The following is a 27,791-nucleotide window of genomic DNA, read 5'->3' as shown; positions in this document are numbered from 1 at the left end:
CCTATGAATTACAAGATTAGTCTGTGGTTTTATTGCTCACTTAGGGCTCATGTTGTTTTGCTCACCTAGGCTTAACCTCAGCAAAGGTAAATCATTATTACCTTGATTTAAATGGCTCTTAAAAAGCAAATGAAGCACTGTTGAGCCATAAGAAAACTGCCCAAATGCACAGCTGGGCAATACCTTTATTAGCGCCAATCAAATGCCACAAAAGAGTGAAAAAGCTATTGAATTCTCCAGCACTCTTCATCAAGTCATTAAGGACTAAGTTCCCTCTCCATTGCTTTCATGGAAATAGTTTTACATAGGAATAAATCCCATTGAGAGCAATTGCTCCTAAATAAGGACTGTGGACTTAATCATGATGAACTTTTGTTTCCAACGTGGGTCGCGTTGTGTTCAGCTAGGCATTACATCTGTTATTAGAACAGCAGAGTAGGAGAGAAAGCTCATATATTGCAGAGAAGCTGTCTCCAGCTCCAGACATTTTGGACTACAGCTCCCAGAATCCTGACCATTAGTCATACTGATTGGGGCTGATGGGAGTTGAACTCCAAAGCATCTGGAGGGCAAAAGTCTGGGAAGAACTGTTGTATAGGCTCCAGAGTTTGGAGGATGAGATGGCACGGAGGGGTTCTGCCCAGACACAGCAATGTCTCCAAAGGCAGTTTGCAGATGAAATGACGATTTGAGTCTTTTATGCCATCCTCTTTCTATATTGTCAGTAGCACTAACATGACATCTAAATAGCTAATGAACTGAGATAGTCTGTGACGTGAGACAGAATCTTGGTTTCATCGTGTGAGGAAATGAACACTCGGGTCTGTGGGAAAGATCAAACGTTTGAACCTCTGCGGCTTTATTGATCTGTGGCCCAGTACCTGCAGTCACTAACGATAATGCATTACTGGGTAGAATACAAAATCACAGCCCATGTACAGACACTTTTATAACCTGCTAGTCACATACACCAATACAGAGTGTTAAGTTGCTAGATAATCTTGGTACAATAGCATCTTGATGTCTTTAGGCATGATATATAATGTTCTAAACCAATCAGAAACACTGGTATCAATAGCATGGAAAACATTACTGATTGCTTTATTGACAGGTCAATCGAGCAAATTCTTGACAGTTCAGGACAAGTTTAAATTTGACAACTACGCTCAGCAGGGGCTTGCCTCTGAGGGACTAGATGCTTAGGTGGGTCCATTCAGAAACAAATGGACACCATTGGTTCAGTTTTTCTGCAGCTGATGAGAGCACAGGTGTTTCCTCACTGATAGTATTAGCCTCCAGCAGCTTCTCGGTCCGGCTAAGAATGCAGTCTTAATGTAACAACAATACTAAACAGTAATCTGACTTGGAATTCTGCTGCTTTGTGAGAAACAGGTGTAGATTTGATTTTATAACACAAAGACACATATAAGCAACATTTTTTCTATCAGAATTTCTCTGTATTTTCCCAACAAGTGCATGCCTTAAGACCACAGCGTAGCCTATTTTGTTTCTCCTTGTTAATACTATTCTTCATTGTCTGCTTTCTCTTTATGGAGGTTTTTTTCTTAAGCCAACCAAACAGAATAATGCATTTCAAAAACCCCCCACTGTCTAATCTGGTATGTTATTCTGGTCAGAACAACCTTGGTTTGCAGGCAGCTGTTTGGGCGAGTGGATCAGTTTCCAAGGCTGCATTAGGGCAATTACCGAAAATGTCGGTTCATTGGACAGCATCAGTCATCAAGACCTTTTTATTCTCAACCCAGCAGCGACTAAAGAAAGAAGCCAGGTCACCTAGAATGATGCTTTCGGGTTGCTTCATGCTGTGGTACTTTAGTGGAGCTGAAGTGGTGCTTTTTTATAATCAGCTGAAAGTGGAAATTAAACACTACTATTAAATAGCACTTAATATAAGTGTTATGTTACCTGACAATGCTTATTCCCATGGCCAAGATCCTTCCATCATACTTAAGCTGGAAAATAACCTGTTCAGCAAAGGTCCTCTGCATTTTGAATTAGAAGTTTCCTGGCTCCTGCTACTTGCTTCTTAAAAGCTACCTATGAATCAAGAATTGCTGATGTCATGAATTACTTTTCCTTGAGAGGTAGGAGCTTTTGATTACTGGTTTCAGCTTATTATTTTAATTTTGTCTTTCTGTTTTGTCAAAATAGCCTGACAGGAAAATTAGTCTAATGATGGGTCAATTAATCAATCAAGCTATTCCTTCCAGTCAGAGTTGCCCTTAAAAGCCTCAACAGCATTTTCCTATCCACACTGGACAGTGGGGTCCTGTAAGTGGGTTTTAACTGGAGGAAATTGCCAAAGATCTGGAGAAAAGATGGGACAGCAACAAAGAAAGCACCGGGGTGCTTAGTATTGGCCATAATATTACTGGATTTTCTGCGAAAAGAAAGAAAACAAAGACTGGTACTTGTGGTTCATCAGCTGACAGAGCTATCTGGTCAAGTGTTCAATGCCCCTCTGTGCGGAGACATTGCTAATTATAGGGATGATAATATATTATACATTCCAGGTTACTAGCCTCAGGTGCTTAGGTGCCTGTGTGAACTGAGTGCCCAGACTTTCCTCCAGTGCAAACTCCCTGCTTTCCTTAACTTACAAAACCATTTAGCAATAAATGAGAGAGAACGAAATAGCATCAAAGCAAACACATAGGAATTCACACGTGTGTGTTTTATGTGTGAGAAATGTGGGAGAGGCAGTGTGGTGTAGTGGTTAAGAGCATGGGGCTGGGACTCAGAGGATCTGGGTTCTAGCCCCCGCTCAGCCATGGAGCCACCTGGGTGACTTTGGGCCAGTCGCAGACTCTCAGCCCAACCTACCTCACAGGGTTGTTGTGGGGATAAGATGGAGGAGGAGAATGATGTAAACTGCCTTGAGCCCTCGTAGGAAAAAGGCAGGATATAAATCGAAATATAAATAAAAATAAAAAGTGCAACCATCCACCTCCTGGAGACTCAAGACTCGGCCATCATTGCCTCCTCCTAGTCCCGTTTTGCCCCCAAACCTGTAAAGAAGATGGCAACACTTGCAAGGCACTTGGGGATGTGCAGAGTCTTCTCTCTACCACTGGATAACCGCAGAAGAGGGCAAGATTTGTCCTCTGTGGCCCCAGAGGGCAGGACTAGCGCTGAAGGGCTCAAGTATCAGGAGGATCGACCTCAGTGGCGCACGAGTGGCTTAAATGAACAGCGCAGTGGGATGTTGGAGCCCATTTCCTATGGGATGCAGCTGGCCTCTCCCCCCCCACCCCCACCCCAGGGGCTGTCACAGAGAAGCTGAGGACCCATGTTTTGGGAACGCTGCAAGTGTTGCCTTGATAAGCTAGAAAGGGTCCTGCAAAAGGCAGACCTACAGGTAGAGTTCAGGGTCCATGGCAGGATTTCTGAGCCAGAAATGTTGGGCAGAGCAGCAGGTAAATTACTCTGGATTTCCAACTTGCCCTGCAGGAATGAGGAAAGCTTGGGGTACCCAGCAGTGGCCTTGGACATGGAGGAGAGCGAGAGCTCAGCTCCTTTCTCAAATTCAGAGCGGCAGCCTGCTTTTTAATCCCAAATAGCTATGCAGTAGGTGCCTCTGGACTGCCAGGGCCTGCCAGCTCCAGTGTTCTGGGATTCGCAGGACAACCGTCAGCACTCCTGGAGCAAAAGTCTTACCTGCAGATAGCACCTCTTCTGTGCATTTTTCGCAGAAAAGGTTCCTGTATTGAGCGTAGTGGCAAGATCTGGGCTTTGGCACGTACCCTGCTTGGCTCACCGCTGACACCAGCCATGGGCTTCCTGCGTAAATCCATCCAGGGGGTTTACAGAGATACGGGGCTGCTGCAGTGATGAGGGTCTGGGCTGGGGTGCGGGAGAGCTGGTTCTGGTCGCCACTCAGCCATGAGAAGTCGCTGACTCTTGGCCTAGCCCACCTCAAAGGGCTCCTGAGCGGAGGAGCTGCAGAGGGGGACTCTGTGTGTGGCACCTTAGGTCCTGGCGAGAGGAAAGTGGGTGGGCGATTGAAATGAAATCATGGACGTTTTAAGGAGACCCTCGTGCACGGCAGGCAACTGCCCTTGTGCGCCGAAATGGAGATGTTGGGTGACATCTTTGGCTTGACTGGTGGTGCAAGCCCCACAGAAGGGGGTCACAGAAGCAGTGGGCAGGGTGGATGTTCCGGAAGGAAGCTCTCAGCCTCTGCCGGATGGCACTTGGGTTGGCTGCCGTGTGAACCCAGATGATGTTTGATCATTTTTGCTCTGTGTTGCCTCCAGTCACCCTCACTTATTATCCAGTCACCTCAACGCCTTCCAGATATTTTGGATTACGAGTGCCATAATTTTTGTTGTGAGCCGCCCTGAGGCTTTGTTGCGATGGGAGCGGCATAGAAATGTTTTAAATAAATAAAATAAAATAAATAATCCCCGCCCACTGGCTGAGAAGGTGGGAATTGTAGTCCAAACAACACCGGGTTGTTTGGCTCACACTGTATCCCTTTAGCTGTCATCTTGGCACCCCAAAAGGATCCCGGAAATCGAGGCCAGCAAGGCACTCAGAGCTTTCCCTCTAGAGATGTCTTACCCCTACTCCTCTCACAGCACATTTCCCATGTTAGAAACATAGAAACAGAGCGAGTCAGAAGGGGCCTCCCAGGCCATCTGGTCTGACCTCTGGCACCAGCCGGCTCTGCTCACGACATGCCCACCATGTGCATGTTGAGCCAGTGTAGGTCAGTTGTTTGGGTCTACCATGATGCTGAGCGTGCATTTTTCCAGGCACACAATCCGGCTGATTCTTTCACTCAGCAAAGCAAACCTTCCTTGTTTTCTCTGTCCAATTTGGCCTCAGTTCTGCTCAAGAAGAATATTTGGGATTTGTTGGGATACAGCTAGGGCAAGGAAACACAGGGGCCAGGGGTGATCCTCCTGGGGTCCTGAGGCAACCTTCTGGGATGCTTCCAATGACCTCTCCTTTCTCCCAGCCAATGCAGTCTTCTGAGAGCTTATCTAAAATGGAATTGTTGGGTCCTCAGGTTGAAGGAAGTTCCCACAGAGAGAGAGAGTTCAAACATTACACTCACACACTCAACCAAAAAGGCACACACACATATTTGAAAACTCCACTTCCTTCCGTGCAGAAACAAAACACAACAACCTTCACCACACAATGCAATAAAAGACTTTTATTAGTTGCCCTGTATTTACATTTTTCCTTGAAAGAAATAATCATTTAGGGTTTCTTCAATTTCTTTTTCTTGGAGTGTTATGAACCATACGCAAAATAGCTCCTGTTCCAGACAGCCTCCCTACGACCTCAGTAGAACTGCTGTTTGCCCTGTTGCTGCTTGTTTACATTGGCTGCGTGCATCAGTTTCAAGAGGAGGTCCCCTGCAGAGCCGTCCAGCACTGTCAGGTTCCTTTCGGAGTACATCCGACTTCTGCTGTTGGAGTCATCTGCACATGCAGCGTCAGCCGTGCAGCTCTCTTCAGAAGCAAGAGCAGAAAAACAAGAAACAGAGAAACAGAGCGAGTCAGAAGGGGTCTCCCGGGCCATCTAGTCTGACCCCAACCTCCAGCCGGATCCACTCACAACCTGCCCACTGTGTCCATGAAGGCCTATCCAGAATGCATTTGGGTAGGAGGCAATGTAAACTACTCTAATGCGAAACTCTGGTATGATATGATTGGATTAAGAAGCCAGGTTTCCTCCACCTTTGACTAATCCAGCTTTCAGGTACCTTTGACTAATCCAGCTTTCAGAAACGGTTATCCCAGAACTGAGTTATACAGCCCTGCCAGCCTGAAGGAAAAATTCAAGGATGCTTAACATAAAAGAAACAGATCTTGCTCCTGTGCCTTTAACTGCAGGGTGATCTGCACATGATCCTGGTACAAGGCATCCCCTCCCAAGTTCTGCAGATCAAAATGATTGTTCAAAGGTCTTCCCCCCCATGCCCCCATCAGCTGACCAGGCTGCATTCAGGTAGCCGCGTTCCACACAGCTCCATTGTTCCTTCTTGGTTGTTCCCAAGATCGGTTCTTTCTAAGGAGCTGTGCATTTCACCCACTAGAGAAAGAAACCCACCGTTGTTTTTGGAGAAACAAGAAAAACCCTAACCCCACTGCCTCCGTCCTGTTCATAGAATTTGACAAGAGTCCAGACAACATTAGGGACCTACCAGTTCTCCCTTTCACAGGTACTATTGCCAAGCCAGGTATCCCTCATACCTGTGCAGGTATCCAGATGGGGAACGAAGCCCAAAAGATGCAGGAAGGAGCCACAGGCTCGAATACGCCTGTCGCTCGGATTCACGCTTCTTTGGCAGTCCTGCCTACAGGCTCCTCTTCCTCTTGCCACCCGCCCCCATTGCCCTCGTCACATTTTCCAGAGTTACCTTCATTGCAGCAAATGCCGGAGGCTGCGCATCTCCCGCCTGCGCTGCAAGGTCTTCCTCCAGCCTCGCAAGGGGAGGGCAGGTAGTTCTCCTCCAGGCAGCGCAGAGTTTCAGGTGTGCCGAAGTAGCAGCCCAGCTCCTCTCCGCAGCAGATGCTGGGGCCGAAGCAGTTCCCTTTGTTCCCAGGACCACACGGGATGCACTAAGAGGGAAGAGATGTGAAGGACACGTGGCTTGATGAAGGGGTGTGAGCCCTGGTTATGGCAACTACGCTGGTCCATTCCCAGGCACAATCCAGAACGCTGGTTATGGCCTAGAAAGTTCTATACAGCTTCGGATCAGACCCTGTGGAATAACAGCAAGCCTGCTGGGTTTTGAGACAATGGAGGAAGGACCTTCTCTTGGTCTTTGCTCCATCACCAAGACCACCCTGGAGCTCCCTGCCGAATGAGGCTAGGTTAGATCCCCCTCCCAGTCCTTCCAGCAAGCAAAGACATTCAGGGTTGCAAAGGCTGGCTGCTGACTTGTCTTTTGCCCCTGAATTTTTAACTGCTTCCTTCTGATGTCAGGTTATGTTTTCACCCATATTTTACTGCTTTCAGTTGAATTGGACACCACTTTTGGTGGAAAGACGTAACTATGTGCAGAATACTTGGCTTTTCTCCACAGTTGGCTTCTCCGTTCAAAGATCTGCTGACTGCTCCTATGTCTGGAGGGTCCATATGACCATTCGGGCTAATAGGACTGCCTTCTGACTCCTCTTCTGAAGCCATTTGCAGAAGAATCCTGCACATGTTTCCCTCGGAATAAGTCTGGTCGGACTCACATCTGAGTAAATGCAAAAGTCCCTGCTCTAAACTGCACTGCCCTAAATGGGAGGCAGAAACAGCCGTGCAAGGTTACTCTGCACAAAGCCATCTTTGGCTACCCCGATTAAATGTGACAAGCAGGCCTGGTCCCTGGAATGCTATTATTAATAAATCAATCAACGGAATGGTGGCAAGAGCCCGCTTGTGGCTCAGATTCTCTTATTGTATGTCAAATTCATTGATCCTGTATCATGGCCCATCAATTACTTAATGTTGTGCAAGGTAATCAATGCTTTCCTTTAATGCTGGGACATGCTGGGACTTGTAGGACATCCTTTTGTCTAAATGAACACAGGATTGCCCCCTGAGTATTTTTGCTACTTTCACTGAGTTGACTGGCATTTTCTCTCCAAATCCTTTTTATTGTTAAACGAGTTTAGAAATACCGTTCCCTTTTTAAAGCTTCAGCCTCACCAGGGTACCTGATCCACAACCTAATTATTGCAAATGTGAATTTAATTTTAACAAGCTGATGCTTGGGGCAAACAGAATATTTTGGCAATTGTTTACATTAGTGTAATTTAATTGAAGCCAAGGGGGCTACTTCTTTCTAAAAGGTTGCCACTTTTGAATTTTCTTCATCCCTCCATAACAAACGTTTTATTTCAGAGCAGCAGAACTCAATATAATAAGGCTGTGCAAGAGTAAACTGTTTAACTTATACTTAATGAACAGATTGGCTCAAACACAGGATTCAGATCAAGAGAGATTTGGTTTTTACATGAGCAAATACTGGAGTAAGTCCGCTTAGCTTCCTGACTGGTCCATTTTCCAACTGCAGTTTGTTTTGCAAATATTAGCAAACCAACATAGCAATTGCCATGCAGAGAAAACCTTTGCTTGCGTGCTGATACCTGCAGACCAAACTGCTGTTAAATGCACAGGAGCAAGGCAGGGCAGTTGGCAACCCTGTACTGGCTGCAGAAGAAAGTTAAACATGCAAAGTTTAACTGCTTGCTTCTGTTTAATTGCTTGGGAGTAAGTCCTCTTGAACGCACTAGGACTTACTTTGAGTAGACACACAAAGGATTGTGTTCTAAGGATTCTCTGTGGCTCCCAGCAAAGAACTTTTAAAAGAGGGAAATGTTGGCAGGATTAAACTCTCTTTAATCTGTGCCACACTGGCCTCTGCCGCACCTCTGCATCAGGTTAATCCTGCTGGAGCACCTATGCACGTTTGATAGATGCGGAACGGAGATAAAACACGGTGTCTTGTCTGAGGCACTGAAGCCAGCTGGCCGCTGGCCGACTCCGAGCCTCAGCTGGGATGTTCTCAAAGGAGGCTCCTGTCAGGCAAGCTCCTGCCTCAAACACAGAATGTTGTGTGGGGTCCAGTCATCCTCACCTTCTGCCCGCTTGCACCCCAACCCATGTTCTCCCAGCACTTCATCCAACCTGGTTCCTCACACCTGCTAAGGTGGGCCAGCTCCACAGGCCTTTGCCTAGAAGCCCTCCGCCCAGGAGCACCCCGACCTATTTCACTTACGACGGGCATCGGAGATGCTCTCAGGGGTTCCTGGGGACCCCTCTCGCTGCAGCGGGAGGGTTGCTCCCTTCCTCCTCCCAGTGCTCCTTCCCTTCCTTCTGAGACCTTCCCAAGTTTTGCCCCTCTTCCCGCAGACCCACACTGGCAGCACGAGCCTTCCTTGCTGATGAAAACTGGGAAAAGAACCGTGGAAAGCAGTTCCTTGCTTTCACATCCGCACAAACGCGCGCCAAGCAGCTCGCTCTCCCGTACCTGCCTGATGTCTGTGTCCGGGAAGGCTCTCTTTCCTCCACGAGGGCAGTTCTGGATGTAGCAGGCGGCAGACAAGGTGAGGAGGCAGAGGAAGCAGGTGGGCAGAGACATCTCGGGCATCCTGGTGGGTCTGCAGGGCGGGCGGGCGGGCGGGCGCTGCGGCTCTCCGGCTCTCCTGCCTGCCTGCCGCTTGCGTGCGCTCCTGGCGGGCCCCCTGCCCCTTTATACCCTTCCCAGCGCCCCTCTCTGCGTAACGCCACGCTCATCAGCATCGCCGGGGAGGCTAGTTCTGCACCTCCACCTCCCACCCGGAGCAAGACTCGCATCGCATCCAATAATTGAGCCAATTTGGCCGGGAGGCTCAACTCCCTCAAGCCGCTTTTTTTGGCACAGGAGAATTTAAGACGTGCATCTCATTGTATCCCCTCCGCCGCCCCCGAGCAGGGTGAGTTGCAGGGCGCGAGTCTGGGGGGAAGTTGCCTGCCTGCAGCGGGATTGAGAAAGGCTCTTGCTGCGGATTCTCTCTTTCTACCTGGGCATATACCCCCTTTCTCCGAGTAGAAGCAGGGGAAGCAAATGCTTCTTGCCACTGCTACACAAGCCTTTAGGTTTTCTCTGGTCCTGCTTTCGTGGCATGGTTTGACTGCATGAGCCCCGGAATCTTACTCACAAGTAGCCCTATATCTGACAGGCATCTCTAGCAGGTGTACCTTTCTTTCTTTCCTACTGCTGAGAGAAGAAAGGGTTTTCCCCGCAAGCACCAAGAGAATCGGAGGTACTGAGAACTTGGCTTGCATGACTCCAGCAGTTTCCAGGCATTTGTTGCTCCACATTAACGGAGTTGTGCCAAATGAATTCCAGCCATGGACGGGCTCGGTAACAACGAGTTAAAGACCAGTTGTAAACACGGAGTAGAGAAAGCATCGTGCCTCTGTTTTTTGGGAGTCTGAAAAGTCTCGGCACCTCTTAATCTGGCTCAAGGTTAGGCCCATCCATTCTGGCGTGGTCTGGCGATTTGACTGCTGGACTGGGACCGGGGAGACCCAAGTTCTAATCCCCACTTCGTCTCGAAATCCTTTTGCAGACTCTCAGCCTTGCCTCCCTCACGGGGTTGCTGTGAGGTTAAAGTGGAGAGGAAGAGGACGGTGAAAGTTGCTTGGTTTCCTCCCAAGAGGAAGGAAGGGGGATATAAATTTAAGAATATAAGAAAAATAATAAATATATTAACCAAAGGAAGCCTTTTTAACCGCAGGGAGTTAAATCAGACTTGCTGCAGGCCAAGATGAGAAGGGAAGCCAGGGCATCCAAAAAGTCCTCTTCGCCCAAGCTTGGCCTCCCTCAACGTTTCCCACCAACAGCCACTAGGGCAGGCTCAGGTGAGGCAGACGGGAAGGGAAGAGGGATTGCTCCATCAGCCGGCTGAATGACAACTTCATTTTTTCCTCTGCCCTCCCCAGCCCTTTTTCCTTTTATACCATGTCTTTTTAGGCCTTCATGTATTACCATTGCAATCTGCTCCAGGAGAACTTTTGGCTGAGAAGTGGGATGACAATCATTTTCAATGAACAATGAGAATAAAGTTAAAGGCACGCGGGGTTGAATTTCTGCCATTATTTCAGGAGCTGCCGCAGTCGCTGGAGCAGACTCCCGGCCCTGTTGCCCTCCAGGTGTCTTGGAGCAGAACAGCTCACTGCAGATGATGGGAGGTGTGGTCCACCTTCTCTGGAGGGCACCAGGATGGAGAAGGGAAGAGCACTGGGGAAGACGCGAGCCAAGATCTTTCTCGCCTGCCTCCGCCAGGAGGGTCGCTGGCCAACTCTTGAGCCAAGCACCTTTTTGCATGCTAGCCTCCTTCACAGGGTTGTTGTGAGGATCCGAAGGGCAAGGAAGAGTCGCGTGTGCTGCTCTGAGATTTGCAAAAGAGCGGGGCCAGGATGTAACCAACAGAGATATCTGGGCCCGGGTGTGTTTACAGGAAGAGCAGGTGAGGAAAAACGGGGAGGGGGGAATGCTCGGTCAGGGGACGGCATCGCAGGAAGCCGGCGTGCCAGGCGGCCGCTCTCGCACTGAGCATTGTGGGAACCGGGGACCTTCTGCCCGCAGGCGGTGTGGGCTTCCCAGGTGCCCCCGTCCTGCCGCGACCGGCTCGGCCCAACGCACCTGCCACCTGTGGAGGCCGCGCTCCCACCCCTCGCTTGACCCTGCCCGCCCACTGTGCCAGCCAGCCTCCCTGCAGGGCCGGCCGATCCGCCGGCCTGTTTGCTGCCGCCTTGCGAGGTGCTTCGTGAGGCTGGCGGGAGCTCATGGCTGCGGCACAAGGTGTTGCAATTGGCACAGCAGGTGTGGCTGGCCAGACTCTGGCAGACCTCCCTGGCAGGGAGGGCAGCAGGAGGAGCCGGGGGTGAGGCGCCCACCTCGCCCCTCCTCTGCCTGATGCAAGGGAAGCCGGCCCTTTAAAGCCCTATTAGTTAAGCACCTTCCCTAAGCCCTCCCGTTAAATCGCTCCTGAGTTTTGCATTTATTCAAACGCAGCTGCTAAGCCAGTTCAGAGACCTGAGTAATCTGCTCTGAGCTATTCCATTTGCTTCACAGAAATTCCATACATTTTTGTCATGTCCAGTCAGCCACCCGGCTGCGGAAGGCTTTTGAACCCCCTCCAGTTCCTTCCATAAGGTTCGAGATAATCATTTTGGGAACAGCTGTGAAGTTGCAGAGGCTGCGTCGAACGCCCCGCACTGAAATGTCACCTTTATCTGAGCTGTCAACAGATGATTCAGGGAATTTCACATATCGGATATCATCAGCGATTCTCCTCTGTAAATGAGCACGGCCTTTCTGGTTCAGACGTCCTCTGACTTTCACTGAGAAAGCACTCTTCCTCACTGGGCTGCCTCACCAACATCCTGATAAGCAAACTAGTAAAAAGTGGACTAGATGGAAAAACTATTTTGGGGTGCATTAATAGAAATATTACTTCCAAATCAAGTAATAGTTCCCCTTTACTCAACACAGGTTAGGACTCATCTGGAGTCCTGTGTCCAGTTCTGGCCACCAAGATTTAAGAAAGATGCAAAAAACTAGAAAGGGTCCAGAGGAGGGCAACAAAAATGACCCAGGGTTTGGAAACGCTGCCCTGTGATGAGAGATGGAGAGAACTGGGCATGTTCAGCCTTGAGAAGAGAAGACTGAGGGAGGACATGAGATCCCTCTATAAGCACCTCAAAGGCTGTCACAGTGAAGGTGGTCAAAATCTCTTCTTGCTGAGGCCAGACTATAGGACACAGAGTAATCAACTCAAGTTGTGACAACACAGGTTCGGGCTGGACACCAAGAAAGCTTCCTCACTGTCAGAGCAATAGGACAGTGCAACCAGCTGCCTGGAGGGGTGGGGGGCTCTCCCACACTGGGGACATCCAAGGCGAAACTGGGCAGCCACCTGAGTGGGAGGGTGTGACTCGGTGTCTTGCAAACCCAATGGCCTTCTTGGCCCCTTCCAACTCTGCTCTTCTATGATTGTATGATCTGTGAAATAGGGCTATAGGTGCTGGGCTGGACCGATTTCAGCAGAAGGTGCCTGACTGTGTAGGACAGAGATGTCAAACCTTTTCACACTTTTAGTATTTTGGTCCTGCCCCCTTTGACTTCATCCTGGGGCCCTGAAAGTTCAGAAAAAGAATCTGGCCCTTGCACGGCAAAAAGTTCATCACTCTCAGCCTGGAATATCAGCATTAATTATTGTGCAGAAGAAATTATTTTGGCAGGGTGCTGCGTCTCGTTCAAGGCTGAAGAAGCGCACCTGCCGGATTTTCCTCGTTGATCCGGCTATTGAAGGACAAGGGGCAGGATTCGTTTGAGGTTGGCCAGAGGTTCAGAAAGGGCCCACTTTGGTGTCTGTGAAGGTGATTCGAAGTAGGAGCTGTAAAGCAGATGTGCGTCTTAAAGCCTTTCGAAAATGAAATCAGCGTCTGTGGGGAAGATCCTTCCTGGGAGCAAGGGAGTAAGGTGATACACCCGTGCCCTGCAGCTCATCATAAGCCTCCAAACTGTGCTATCCACGCATTTCCCAGTGAGTTTTACATCTTGGGTCCCCCCTCCCCTTTTCTGCTCTTCACAAATAGCTTTTTCATCCTAAAACCTTTCCTCCAGAGCTGCTGCTTTCTCGAGCCCTCAGCTTGCAGCCTCGAGGCACATGGTTTTCCGGGGAAAGGCTTTGTGATGGACCCACATAGGTTGTTGGAATCGTGTCTTTGTGGTGGGATTGGTGGTCGTGCACCTCACTGGAAAGCTCCTGCGTTCCTCCTCGTAGCCCACACTCTGCACCCGGCAAGATGCTGGCGGGAAAGGCTCTGCCGGGCGCAGATGGCCTTCCAGGCTGACTCAGCACTGGGACGGAGGTGTGACCACCGAGCCCCAGCCAGAAACGAGCCCCCACTCAGATCCCCATCTGTTCACAGACTAATGGCTTCCTTCCTTCCTTGTTGGTGTTCTAGAAGAAATGTGCAGGGAGGGCCCAGCGGAGGGTTGCAGCTGCCCGGGAGGCCCGCACGCCATCTTCTGAGCTCCAGCCCAGCTTGTGCGTGTGGGATGGACGGTGTTCAGGAGACGGCAACAAGGATGGAAGCAAAGCCCAGCGAGGAGAGCTGGGAAGAGCTGGGCATGCTTGGCCTGGAGAAGAGAAGGCTGAAGCGGGATAGGTAGCACCTGGCAGGTTCTTGAAGGGCTGGCTCAGAGAGGAGGGACGGGGTCTCTTCTCCACCCCCCCCCCCCCAGAGTGCAGGACCTGAAGCAATGGGCTCAAGTTCCAGGAAGCCCGATTCTGTATGGAAATCAGGAAGAACGTCCTGGCTGTGAGAGCAGTACAACAATGGACCCCCTGACCTAGGGAGGTTGTGGGCTCCCCCATGCATTCGAGAGGCAACTGGGCAGCCGTCTGGGAGGGACGGTTTGACCTGGAGTCCTGCATGGAGCAGGAGCGGGGCTCCTTGGTGCGCCCCTGGCCCCTCACCACTCGGCTGTTCTAGGATGCTGCAGCGTGCGTAGGACACCTTGTCCATCTCCTGCCCCGGCCCTGCAAATTAAGGATCACACTCTTTGAAAAAGGAAAATGCTTCCCACAACTTAAAAAAGCACACCAGGGAGAACTGTCCTGCCTTGGCTGGTCCCTGCAGTGCTGTGTTTCGAATTGCAGCAAGTATTAGTCGAAAGTATCTGCAGGTCACAATGGCACTTCCCACTCTTCCACTCCGGAAACCTTCCACCCCATTTCCTGTTCGTTTGGGTGCCGGCATTGCATCGGTCCTCTTGATGCAGCCATCCAGTCGCTCAGTGAGGACTCCTGTTCCCCTAGTGCAGCGGTGGCAAACCTACGGCACCCATGCCGCAATGCGCACGCAGAGCCCTCTCTGTCGGCACATGAGCCGAGTCCCCCCAGCATCACCCCAGCAGCCGAGCATCAGGTAACAGCGCACATAAGGGCCATGGGCATGCCTGGAAAGGAGTAGCGGCGCCAGGCGATGACGTCACAAGCCATGACTCATTAGCCGCGACTCGTCCGAGCTTTCGCATGGCCGGTCGGTGCGCTGCCAAGGATATATATGTATATATAGTTGCTCTGACTGGCTGAGTTGCTTTTTCTAAACTAAAACCTCCATTTTCAGGTTTTATTGCAGTGTTGGCACCTTGCGATCAATAAGTGGGTTTTGGGTTCCAGTTTGGGCACTCGGTCTCTAAAAGGTTCGCCACCACTGCCCTAGTGGGAGGGCTGGCAGCCCTTATGTCTCAGCCTGAAACTTAGGGATTTGTTCTTTGGGACAGGGCTGGGGCCCAGGGGGATAAATTTGGGGGGGAGGGTTCATGCTGCTTGGCCCAGCAACACCTGTGGCTCCTCTTCTTCAGTGCCTAAGCGCAAGGTCATCAACTGAACTCCCAGTTTTGCAGATCTGATAGGTGGCTTATTTCCTTACTCTGTTTATTTCCTTACATTTGTTTGCTGCTTACTATAATTAGATAAAGCTGTGTAATAAGATGATTATCTGAGCAGCATATGGCAGAAAAGGATAAAACGCAAGCTCATAAAATAACCATTTGGGACATAAGCAATTGCGGTATATATGAAACAAAATCCAGCAAAGACAACAAGCACAGATGAATAACAAATATCTAGCAGAAAGAGTGGTAAAAGCACAGAATTGTTTAAAGACGTGGAGGATTTTTTTAAAAATGTATTCATGGAATCCCAGAGGGACCACCAAGGAGATGCCAGGCGAGTCTTTTTGCAGAAGGAATTCTGCAACCCATTCTGCAGCCACCACCAAAAGGGGCAGAATATTTTTTTTTGGCACAATACACAGCTAGCAAGTTCTGGGATGCTTTGAAGCAGGGCAGGCCATCTGCCTGGTACTGGAAGACAGGCCATCTCTGATCCTAAAAGGTTGCATGCTGCCGTTTACTTTTGCATTCTTGCCAATGGCCTCTGGCTATAAGCCATACAATTTTTCTTACCCATGGAATTGTTTAAACAAATTCAGAAGTTTTCAGAAGTTTAAACTGTACTGTAAAGTGTTCAAACAGTTTTACAAACTTACAAAGCTTTCAAAAAGTTTTTAACTTTTTAAAAGTTTAAAAGAAATGGTCAAAATGTGGAATACGAGAGCCTATATAGGTTTAAAGGCCATTTGCAATAAACAAATGCATAACCGTCCAGAACACTGCTTGTTTCTGTTTAAACCCTCCTTTTATTTCTCAGGTTTAAGTCAGATTCATTTGCAGCAGAACTGCTACCAAAGGAAGGAGGGTTCCTGGGGGTGATGTGCGATGCCTTCCCTTCTCCAGACTTCTTCCCTCCAGGTTGCCTTATTGTGTACTTGCTTTTCCAGGCTCTGCTTCCCTCCCCCAAACACGTTTTCTTGGATGCACTACGCCGTCCCTGCAGTGCTGTTCCCCAAGGAAGAAGCATCCCAGGCCCGTCAGCAGCAGGGAATGACCCCGGAACGTGAAATGAATATGCAAAGAGAAATCTTGCAAACAAGAAGCACGTCAGCAAACCCCCTCAAGGGCTCCTGGCTGCCCGGGAAGACTCCTTTAATCTTCTAGAAGCAATTATTAAAGGTCGCCTTCATTGCTTAATTAGAGGGGATAAACTGAGAAATGGAGGGGGCAGAGCACCTGAAGAGAGAACGAGCAGAACAATACATCCCAAAGGTCTCCGGCATTCATTTATTAGATTTTTATCCTGCCCCATTAGCTGCAAGGCAAGTGCCTTGCGGCAAAAGGGCAAAAGAAAGTGAGGCGGAAGGCGTGCGTTGGAGCATGCATTACCTGGGAAGGTTATGGAGCAGTGTTGGGTGCTTGGAGGATAAAGGTATAGGCCAGCCTTCCCCTGCCTAGTGCTCTCCAGGTGTGCTGGCAGGACCTGTAGCTTGGAGAAGGGCACCTCTTTGTACCCGATGGGTATGCAGAAGGTTTGATTCCAGGTATTTCCAGGTAGGGCTGAAACCCCCTTTGGGAAGCTGCCAACACATCTGGAACCCCAGGCAGGGGAAGGCGGGCACAGCCTGTCAGTCCTAATTCAGAGAGAGAACCTGAGCCCAGGAGAGAATGCTGTAGACAGAGGCACAGTTTTCTTTGCTGGCTGAAGAAGTGTGAGCGCTGCAGGTGGTCCTCCTTGTTCTCTTCAACAGATTTTCAGCAGGAAGGATGCCGGAAAAGCAGCGGGAAAACTCAAGCAGGTTACAAGTGAAAGACACAGGTAGAATTCAAAGAATGGGAAGTAGAGCTGCTTCCTTTCTCCCCTCTTCCTTCCTCATCCCCTTTTCCTTTTGTGTTGAGACATTTCAGATTGTCAGCCTGTGAGCCATGGCATTCTTGCTTCTATTGACTGTATGCAGGCTGTTTTGGGAGCCCTTATGTCTGAAGACCTGGGCAACCGTTATTCATTTAAAGGCATGCTATGCAAGTTTGACTGGCTGGCGCCATGGTTCTCAACCTGTGGTCCGCGGACCGCCGGGGATCTGCAAAAGCTTGAAGAAAGGTTACTTGATTTGCAGTTAAATCTGAATGAACGAATGAATGAGTTGTAATTATACAAACATAGTAGGTTCCCTTTCCCCCAGTGGCTTGTGCTAAGTGAAGTAAAACTTGTAAAATTATATTTGTATAATTTTCTAGTGTTCGCTTTCATGTGCCTTTTGTATGCGGATATCGTATTAGTGGTTCCATGTGGTTGTAGCTTCGGTGCTCATGTGGTTGGTGAGACACACTTTAATGAGGCGATTCCTCTCTCAAAGACATTTTCTTAACCCAACAGCCCTCTTCAGGGCCAAAACGGGGCTGAAGTCTGTTCCTCAAGTGCTGGCCCTGGATCCAAAACCAAAAATATATGGTGACCGAACATGGACAAACAAGGGCGGGATGAGAAGAATTTTAAAAACTCTTCATCAAATCTGAATGTGAAAATTGACACAAATTCCAAATTAGCATGTCAAAATAACATAAAATGGGCCATTTGAGCGAAAAGAGTATTGATAATATTATTTGAAATTCGTATGGAATCATTGCAATAAAGATATTATAAAAGGGGCGCGTGCATTAACAGATTAACTTATTTTTCCTTCTGTCCAAATGTGAAGACCCTTCATGAGAAAACTGAAAGAAATATTTGATGCAGTCTAATGTTTTAAATCTTAAGTCTTGGTGGTCTGCAGCCACAAAATGTATTTAAAGGGGGTCCGCGGTGAAGAAAAAGTTGAGAGCCACTGGGCTAGAGCAATTTAGGAATGGCAGGCCTGGCTTCCATCTAAACATGCATGGGATTGCAACCAATAAATGGTGCTTTTGTCAGATTATCTTTCTCCTTCTTAAAACTTCTAGATCCACCCTTAACTCTTTGCAAAAAGTACCATGATAAAAAGATGAAAATCTTCCAGCGGAAAGCACTTTGGCTGTTCCCCAGGCGTTTAAGAGAAAACCTCAAGAAGTGACCATGAGGAACGGACACCACATAATGATAGGATGAGTTTAAATTGGTGCCATTTAGCTTTTCTGCAGAGGCCAAAGCAGTATAAAATTATATTAGTCATGTGTCCATTTGGCGGTTAGAGCAGGGAGAAGCTGTTGTCAGAGACACTTCCAAGGAGACAGGGAAATTAAAGGACATTATGCCTTCAATCATTGCTTAAATGGTGCTTTATGCCATTTCTGCCTAAGGATGGGAAGGTGGCTCTATTAAAGCAGGGAAGGCCACATGCATTCGTGCCAAAATGGTCACAGGGCTATGATACAGCCAGCACCAGACGGGGGCAATTTAGCACCCTGGGGCAGGCAGTGGAAGCAGCGCGTTGGAGGTGAACTAGTGTCAGAATGACCCAGCTGCAGGCTGGCCGCCTCTCCTGCTGGATGTCAAGGTCAGCAGAAGCCCCAGCTTCGTGCTTTTTGGGGAAATGCAGGCACGGCAGTCCAAAAGATCTGCAGGGAAGAAAGCTTCTTTGTGCCCATGGAGACACCCTCCTCCCCACAAATTTTATTTAAGAACGCTTAAATATTTTCTCGCTGGCAGCTGGGAGTGTTGCAACCTTCATTTCCCATGGATGCTTCGGGGCAGCTTGTTTGATCTTAGGGACCGTGGGTGATGAGCTCTGCCCATCTATGGAATGTGCTCCCCAGAGAGGTCCGCCTGGCGCCGTCGTTATTTGTTTTTCGGCGCCAGGTGAAGACCTTTTTATTTAAACGTCATTTTAATTGTTAACAATATTTACTTATTTATCTGGCCAGGGCGACTTCTTTTCTTTTATAACTTCTTTTATATCTTTTATATCTTTTATTTATTTTATATTGTTAATTTTAATTTTATATTGTTATTTTTGTATTTTATTGTATTTTATTGTGTTGTAAGCCGCCCCGAGGCTTCGGCAAGGGGCGGCATAGAAATGTTCTAATAAATAAATAAAATAAATAATAAATAAATCTGTGCAGTCCATGTCACACTTGTGCCCAGGAGTTTCTTGAACTTCCAGTTGGCCACGGGCCAGACCGTTTCCTACTGCTGACCCACATGATGGCCCTTCCAATATCTGAAGATGGCTATCATATCAGCTCTTAATATTTTCTAAATATGTCCAGTTCCTTCAACTTCTCTTCATAGGATTTGGTCTCTGGGCTTCTCACCATCTTTGATCTTCTCACCACCTTCTCACCTTCTCTAGCCATGTTCCAGTTTTTCAGTATCCTCCAGAAAGTGCGCTACTTGGAGTTGGACCCCATAATCTCTACGAGGTACGACCTCAGAATGGTACCATTATTCTCACGATCAGCACACAATGCTTCTGTGGATGCAGCTGGGAAAGGCATTCGCTGCCTCAGTCCATCGCTCTTTGAAGCTCGAAGTCTACGGAAGCATCTAGGCCTTCCCATGTGTAGTGCCCTCAGAAGAGGGCATTCTCCACCCTTCATCTCTGTACCGGCTTTTTCCTACCCCAGTGCAGAACTTTACATTTCTCTCTGTTGAAATGTCTGTGTTAGTTTAGGCCCAGCGATCTGTGCTGCCAAACTCACTTGGAGCTCTGTTTCTGGCTGCGGATGCATGAGCTGCCCCTTTTCATTAGCAAATGCATGTGTTCAATTGGGCCATGGGCAGAACCCTGTGATATACCCATTCCATCCCTCCGGAGGGAGGGTGTGCGTGTGTGTGGGTGGGCGCGTACTTATTCAAAGAGTTAGAGGTGCCAGAAATAGGTTCAGCCTCCAATTCCAGGGGTCTGAGAGTTTAAAACTTGGAGGCAGGGGGATGTGGGATGTGCAGCATTGATCCAGGAAGTGTTCAGGTGGCAATCAGAGTAAAGGATTGTCCCGTCCCCCCGCCACCCCCTGGGGAGGGAAGTGCCCCTGTTGGGTGCTCACATCAGGAGGGTGAAATCTCAGGAGTCCATGAAGAACTCCAAAAAGGCATCTTTGGGGAGGTGATAACAGTAAAGATTTGTGGTACCTTAAGGACTAACGGATGCTTAGGTTTCATGGACTAGAATCCATCAGATGCACAAACCTGCATCTTGGGCCTTTGGATTTCTTTAGCAAATCACCCGTATCCTGTATCTTTGGAAAGTAAGGATGTGATCCAGCCAACATTAAGCACTTGGAAGTCAGTTGTTTCCATGGTAGACCACTATGTTAAATCTCTTGTCTGGTAATCAATGGAACTTAATTTTGCCTGAACCATGCCCTAATTTAAAGTTAGTCATGAATCTTGCTAAGAAGGGGAGTACAGAGTTTTAAATGCCATGCAGTCTTCGGCTTAGTTTTTGTCTGTAGGGCACAGAAGCTCCTTCTTCCTTTACTTTCGCGGAGATTCTCTTGCTTTCAGCTGGCAAAATAAAGTGGCAATCCTGTGCAAGTTTAGGCAGCTAAAAGGCCTACAAGTCCAAGCGTGGCCCAGCCTGCTGGGAGTTGTAGGCCCTTTTTCTGTCTAAATTTGCATAGGATTGTGCCACAGATTTCCTTCTTGGAAATAAGCAAAACTACTTTGCCTGTGGGCAGGAGTGGCAACTTCTGTTTCTCCAGATGTTTTTGGCAACAAATTCTGCCAGCCCTGGCCAGCAAAGCCACTGGCAAGGGATGATGGAATCACAAGCCAAAATATTTGGAGGCCCACAAATTGTACACTGGGACTTGCTGTAAAATCATAAACTCTTGGAAAAACCTTACTCAAGCATGCCTCTCTTGGCTAGTTGTGACCCCACTTGGACACGTGCCTATTTAAGCTTATTTGTAGGGAGGGTTTTCTCTGTTTTTTTTTTTTAATGTGTTTTAATACCCTATTCTGTCACTGTGATTACATCAGCTTCAAAAATATAAGCAAAACAAGGGTCAGCTGTAATGATCTTCATCTCAAATTTCCCATCCCATTTAGTTCTCAAGAGCTTTTGAAACTGACCCAGCTCTAGCTCCCCAAAAAATCAGTTAAAGTATGACATGGAAACCGGGAACTTTGTCATTCTGTTAAAGCCAGCCACCATCCCAAATATCATTTCTAGACTGAATGACAGCTTTATGAGACGAGGGCAAACTCCCGATTACTGTATCTTACAAGTGTATTAGCAGGAATTATTCACCCTCAAATTACTTGATGTGTGGAATGATAATGCAGGAATAAAAGATTAAAATGTAATTATGCTTTTTGAAGTCAAGGAAGGTTAATGAAATGTTTTCTGAGCTAAGGAAATGACTTTCCAGCCTGGAATCACTTAATGAAATCAGCCGATGTATCAGCTCAAGGGCCAAAGGCGAAAATTGAACATTAAGAACCACAGGAGGGTAGCAAAAGGGTCCAGGATCAGCATTTCCCAAACTTTGCAGATCTGGGGCCCCGACTCCATGGATAATGCTCGAGCACACTTCATTCTGGCATTTGGGGTTTTTTTCCCAACAGCTTCCGGGACCAACGGGCAGCCATTGCTCCCACAGATCCAGGATGGCCGAGATAACAGCCTTCCGGTATCCTGCCTTCATTTGTCCTCGCTAGGCAGGGCTTTGGCCCACCGCTTCCAGGCCCAAAGTGCAGGTTGCGTTGGTGAATTCTGGGGCACCCCGCCTTGCTCAGGGTGGTGCCCGAGCGCAAGGGGGAGCCAACGAGGCCTTCCCACTTGCATGGACATCACGCGGTGGAGTGTCCAACAGGACAGCGGAGGCCCCGATGGAGACTCAGCAACTCTTGCGCCACTCCGGAGTTCTTGGTGCTGATTTGGAATCATGGGGGCAGAAGGTGCGCCCATGAGCCGGCAGACCTGGATCCCCGTGTCTACCTGCTCAGGCGAGACTCAGGGCGGGTGTGCCTGGGAGCCGATCACCTGTGTTCTTTCTTGCCGATGAGGCCACGGCCTGGGCTGCCGTGCAGCTGGATCAGAACTCCTGGATCCCATCTGGTGACCGCACCAAATGACCCTGTGATCCCAGCACTGCTCAGAGATTCCCACAAGCGTTCACTTATGCCAACCATGCGAGGTAGCCTATTATCACACCTGTACTGCAGATGGGTCTGTGGTGCTAAAGAGGTGACCCAGTCGATCCTGGCTGCAAGCCAGCCTTCCCCCACCCTGTACCTCCAGATGTGGACCACCGTTCCCATCATCCCAAGGCAGCATGGCCAACAGTCCTGAAGTGGGGGAAGGCTGACCTCCAGCATTCCTGGCCAGCCCTTGGGAGTTTGGGGCCACTCCAGTCGCGACGAGACTCCGGAACTTACTACCCGGAGCAACTCATTCCCAGCCGCCTTGGGGAATGTGGGCCTTGAGGCCAAAGCCCGACCAGGTTAATCTGGAAATCATTTCAGTGGATGATAAGGGGCTTTCGGCCTGAGATTGAGGGGATGATGCTGGCACCCCATGGACCAGCCGGACTTTCTCTTGTGCGAACGGACACAAGTGCAGTCAGTCACTCGATCGCCTGTTCACCTTAAAAGTCCAACAGACGAACAACCTGGGGCACTCCACAAGTCCTGGACAACGATCCTAATCGCTGACCACTGGCTTTGGAGGCTGGGGACTATGGGAACTGTAGTTTAACACTTATGGAGAGCATCAGGCGGCCTGCCCTTGCTTTATGCAAAGTTTGTGAAGTAGAAACAAAAAGGACGCTGGCTGGGGCGAGGGGAAGATACTCAAAAACATGACAAGGGTTAACGAAGCTTGCCTCCATTCGGCAAATTTTCTCACATGGGGCCGAACAGCAGTAATATGAGTAACAGGGCGCAGCCGTTTGTGGGCAGGGAAGGTTCCAGAAGTCTCATTAAACGCTGCGCAACTAGGTATTCGCTAATGGGTGCCAAGAAGGGCAGCAAGGAGAACGCAACCTAAACGGCGTTCGCAGCGCCTGTGGCTCCACCAGCCCGCCTCTGCGGATCGTCTCCAGCTGCTCGGCTCACCCACCGAGGCGCCTGCCTCGCATGCAAAGCGACCAGTTCCTCCAACATGCCCGTCTCCAGTTAGAAGGGGTCCGGGAGCAAGACTGGGAAAGAGGGTCATTAACGTACGTGCCGGGCGGTCGCTTGCCAGCCGCGGGGGACGCTGTGGCCCGGTGGTCCGGCCGTGCATGGCGTGGCTCTGCACAGCCTCGTAAAAAGCCGCGCTTGGACTGACGGCAGCCGAAGCTGCATGCAGAGCGGGGAAAGAGAGCTGCCCTCGTTACGTGCCATCAAGGCTTTTCTGACTCGTGGCGGCCCGATGGACGAGGGCCCTCCAGGACGGCCTGCCCCTCACAGCCCGACTCGGCTCTGCGCAACTCAAGGCGGCTGCTTCCTTTAAGGACTGAGCCATCTCGTCGCTGGACTTCCTCGCCGCCTGCTTTTGGCTCTCCCCAGTGTGTCTCCTCCGTCAGGGAGACCTGCCTACTCATGCTGTGTGGTAACTGATTTGGCCCTGCTAGTGAAAACCCCCTTTTCCTTTGGACTGCAACTCCCAGAATTCCCAACTCACTGCCAGCAGCCCAGTAAGAAGCAGCCTCTCTGCGAGGTACAGGAAAGTGACTGCAGCTGGGGATCCGTGCGGCTGCTTTGGAGTTTAATCCTGAGCCCAGCCCAAAGCACGCCTTGAACCCCACTGGCTCTTGCCAGCTCCCTCCTCATCACACCCCACATGGAGCGGCCACAGAAGGGCTCTGTGAGGCGATTCCCTGCCAGCAGGGATGGTAACCAGGCCCCGGGGCTGAGGACATGGGGAAGCGAGAGCTCTAAATCAGGATGGCATGTATAGTTTCCATGTGCCTGCACATGGGGCAGCTGGTGTTGAACTGGGAGACCTGGCTCTCTTCCCCACTCCAGCCGTGATGCTTACTGGGTGACTTTGGGCCAGACCCTGCCCTACCTCACAGGATTGTTGTGAGGATAAAATGGAGAGGACGACTGGCTGACTCCGTCCTAGAGCTTTTAAATGAGAAGCATCTGAAATAAGCTACGTGTTGTTTATCCTTCCAACAGATGCGCAGGCAGGAAAAAAAAAAAAAAAGACGACTCTCGTAAGCCTGAAAGAGATCAGTGACTTCTGATCACAGTTTTATTAAGGCTTATACATTTTTACCTGCTAGACAGGAACAGAGCTGACCACGTCACCTCCCCGGTTGCACAACAGAAATCAAGAGTGACGACAGATGTATGTGTGTGTGTATCACACACGGACCTTTTAGACAAACTGCACAACTAATGAAGACTCACACCAGCACTCTTCAGACCCTGCCCAGTGCTCCCCGCTCCCTGGAAGTTATCTGGCCTTCAGAAAAGGCAGTCTGGATTTGCTAGTCTGGGTTTTTTTGCATGTCTGGAAAGAACAATGCAGGGACGAGGCTGATAATGGACGGGTGCTCCGGCAGATACGCTCTCCTTAGTTCTGGACTTGCCTTCCTGAAACCCAAAAGCTTCCTTACTGAACAGACTGCCTGGAATGTGAAGGTGCCGCATCTCGGCCACAAACAATTACGCCTGGGCTGCTTGAGAGGTGGCAGAGCTCGGTTACATGGATGCCACGTTTGTGTATAAATGAGCTTTCTGGGAAAAAAAGTTAGAATATGGCTTTATTATCCTTTGATCGCTTTAGCTCTGGCGCAACGTACAATCCTACATCCCCGCCTAGTCTCTCTAAGGGCATCGCGACCTCTTCGATCCGCACAGAATTCCTTCCGGCAAGGTCTGTGCAGGATTGCACCCTTGCATGACTCAAAGGAGAGGGACAGTGGCGTCTCCCACTCCTTGGTCCCCCTTTAAAAAAAAACATTCCATTCTGGAGAGGGCGTCACGAAACGGCGTCAGAAATGGACCCGCATGATGTCGTGGGTGGCAACCAACCTTTTACAATTCATACACAGTATTGATAAAGATTTCTGCTTCTCAGCCAAGCAGGACCGGCACACCAGGTGGCCGCAAGGGAGCTGGTAAACGGGCTCCATCTTGAAGTACACAGAGAAGGTCCGCGAGCAGGACGCACATCCCTGGCCGCCACCGCCGCTCCTGCCGTGCTCTGTAGGAAACACACACACACAGAGGAGGAGGAAATGCATGGGAGCCCTCACAGCGGCTATCAGTGGCGCTGCATCCCGGGGGGCTGGCCCCCCAAGTGGGGGGCCCCCTCCCCCTCCAAGCACAGGCACCTCCTGGAAAAGGCCTAAGTGCCTGGTTGGTCGGCCCCAGAGGCATTCCGGGTGCCTCCCAAACACGCAGCGCTACCTCGGAGAGGCATGCCTGGGAAGAGCCGCTATGAAGGATGCCGGTTGCCAGCCCGCCAGTCATGCCGGGGAGCTGCCTCCTCCCCCAACCATGGCGCCCCAGCCCCTTCCGGAAAGAGAAAGACAAGGACCGTCACCCGGGCTTCCCTCTCCTCAACGGGATGCCCTTTTACCATGTGCGCTGCTCGCGTCCCACGAGTTGCTCGCAGTGCCGGCGCCGTGCGGGGCTTGCTGGCCCTTGGTCAAGCTGGCTGTGAACAAGGGTATGTTGCTGAGTGCGGAATTCAAGGCGCTATCCAAGCTTTCCGAAAGCCTCTGTTCGTGAGAGATCAGATCTGCAAAGAGAGTGCAAGAACCTGGAAGCATATAATCTGGCTTGTGAAGAGAACAAGGAGTAAGTCCGCCAGCCATTCGGTCTTTCGGGTGGGTTACAGTATCAGCCCGTCTGCTTTAAACGGACTGCCACTAACGGGATACTTGGTTTTGTGTTCTTCAGTGCCAAAGGTTAATCCCAAGCAGAGCTGCAAACATCAGAGCTTCCTCCCTGGGTCAGGCGAAGAGTCCTGCTGGACTAGTGCTCTGCCTCCGTGGGTGGCCAGCCAGGGCACAAACAGCGGGGTCTGGGAGTCAGGATGCGCTCCCTCTCAACATGGAGGCGCTTAGCATGGCTACTCTCCCTGATACATCCACTAAGTGGCGGGGATGGGAACCTATCAGATTCCCTCGGCTCGGCTCCCCAGACCCCGGCCTGCTCCCTTCTGCCCCAAGACCACTTGGGGCCCGGCGGTCAGGAGAGCGTCTGCCAGGAAGTGGGGCCAAGCTCCCGCACGCAGGACTGGCACACCTGGCACTGTGCCACACAAGAGGACACGTTGCCCCGGCTGCGGCTCTGGCGCCGACACTGTCCGACACCCATCGGCGGCGGCTGCCACATCAGACCCTCCTCAGGCTCTCAGGGCATTAGCCAAACACCGATCTCGGGATGGAAGCACCTCTGGTTACAGGATGCCACTTCTGACGCAGCTGCCCAAGCAAGCAATTCGGGCTCCTGTTTATTTGCTCCCCGCTACCCAACAGTCCAACGGGGCGAGTGAAACAGCCCTGGCGCAACTGGAGCACCACCCAGACACCTCCCAAGGGGCGCCCGGCAACCGGACCCTTGCCCAAGGAGGTACAGCAGCTCCGCCACAGCTGGCAGGGGATCAGGAGGTGCCGCAGGAGCCACCGCGGGCATCCCTGCGTGCCCAGACTCCGCTCGGGAGGTGGGCACTGAGCCCCCACACGGCGTGGCTTCCTGCATCATTCCAACCCTGCGCGCCCTCTTGTGGGGTGGTCTGCGATCTGCCCAAACAAGCTCCCCTCCCTGGGTTCGGAGGACATGAGAGATCACAGCGGGGGAGCAGAATTGGTAACATGGCGGCCGCAGCGGGCAGCAGTGATCATGCAAATCAGGCCATGGACTCACCGCAGGGCCGGTCTTTCCCAGTCCAACCTGGAAAAGTTGGGAACTGAACCTGAGATTGCTTGCACACGGAGCACATGCTCTTCCCACTGGGCCGCGCTCCTTCCCAAAGGATGGGGGTGTGCTTACTTGAAAGTTTCCTCCTTTGAAAGGGCAGCCCCTTTGCAAGGAGAGGGAGGGAAGGCAGGGAGTGCTAGGGAATAGTGCCCTGAGCAGAGACAAGACTTTCTGCAGCCAGAAAATCTGCAGAACACCCCACTGAGAAAAGCAGGATTTGAGAGAGAAAAATGCAATATACTGGTTAGGAAATAATTTGCATGGATTCGGTATTAAATACACTAGAAATGCAGCAATACGAAATCTGCAAAGTTCTAAGGAGTCTCCTGACCACCTGCCTAAGCAGGCATATGCACAGATGCATTTGCGATGACATGGCTAAGTAAAATGACAACACATATGCTAAAACTCGCAGAATCCTCCTTCGCTGCCGCTTCCTCCTTCAGGCGAAGAAGCTGGGGTGGTAAAGGGGGAGGAAGAAAAGAATACATGAGCCGACACGTGGGAACAGGGAGAAGATGGGGTGACAGGAACAATTCCGTGGGGGTCCAAGAATATCTGGCCGTTCAGCACACACTGCACAGCTTTGCTCTGTGACAAAGCGGTCTGGGGACCTTCTTTTAGAAAAGTTCTCAGAAAACCAAGATTGGAACACAAGATGGTACATTGCCCAGCGCAGGCATTACAGATCAAGCTTTGATGAAAACAAACACACACTGAGCCCCGGCGTTAATGGGAACATGAAGTTAAGCGACAGCAACATGTGGCAGAAAAAGAGCAAGCGGCAGGCCAGGGGAATGCCAGTCCCGCGAAGCGAGGACGAGACCCGATCCTGCACGGCCTGGGCCAGAAACACAGTGGGCTGCTCCCCACCCATTTTGGGGCCCTCCATGAAGAGTCACATGGATCTGGACAACCAATAAGGAGGGGAAGTGAGGCCCTCCGCCCTCCCTGCAGAAAGGCGACTGGGTCCTCCAGTTCCCTCCCCATCCCGATCCTCATGTATCTGGTGCCTTGTGAGACTGCAAGGATGCCGGCAGGGACTGCCTTGCTTTGAGGATTGTGCACCCG

General features: G+C 50.3%; 2 protein-coding genes across 2 annotated transcripts in view; both read right to left on the bottom strand.

Moving 5' to 3' along the window:
* Nucleotides 1–5,316: 5,316 nt before the first annotated feature.
* LOC123022558 (vasotocin-neurophysin VT-like) lies at nt 5,317–9,124 on the bottom strand. The gene is made up of 3 exons (XM_044428355.1): nt 9,005–9,124; nt 6,398–6,599; nt 5,317–5,486 (listed from the first exon to the last, which is right to left on the bottom strand). Exons 1-3 carry the CDS (start codon nt 9,122–9,124, stop codon nt 5,317–5,319), a joined length of 492 nt encoding a protein of 163 aa, XP_044284290.1.
* Nucleotides 9,125–24,002: 14,878 nt separating this feature from the next.
* The window catches only part of UBOX5 (U-box domain containing 5), a 29,356-nt gene continuing 25,567 nt past the window's right edge, over nt 24,003–27,791 (bottom strand). Inside the window, exons 4-5 of the mRNA XM_044428348.1 lie at nt 25,375–25,536; nt 24,003–24,996 (exon numbers count right to left, since the gene is read on the bottom strand). Coding sequence (XP_044284283.1) covers nt 24,785–24,996; nt 25,375–25,536 — 374 coding nt within the window. The 3' untranslated portion in view covers nt 24,003–24,784. The remainder of the gene's footprint in view (nt 24,997–25,374; nt 25,537–27,791) is intronic.

This window comes from Varanus komodoensis, unplaced genomic scaffold, assembly GCF_004798865.1.
Source record: "Varanus komodoensis strain SLA01 unplaced genomic scaffold, ASM479886v1 scaffold2, whole genome shotgun sequence".
Lineage (NCBI taxonomy): Eukaryota > Metazoa > Chordata > Lepidosauria > Squamata > Varanidae > Varanus > Varanus komodoensis.
The sequence above is the reverse complement of the archived record's forward strand: the minus strand, read 5'-3'. Positions and strand labels throughout refer to the sequence as shown.

Bases quoted from the DNA above. Each gene is read 5' to 3' on its own strand.
- LOC123022558 (XM_044428355.1), bottom strand. From the start codon at position 9,124: ATGCCCGAGATGTCTCTGCCCACCTGCTTCCTCTGCCTCCTCACCTTG. The intron at 6,600-9,004 runs GTACGGGAGAGC...CTTCCCTCTTAG, and splicing joins CGGACACAGACATCAGGCAG to TGCATCCCGTGTGGTCCTGG. The intron at 5,487-6,397 runs GTAACTCTGGAA...TTGCTTCTGAAG, and splicing joins CGGCATTTGCTGCAATGAAG to AGAGCTGCACGGCTGACGCT.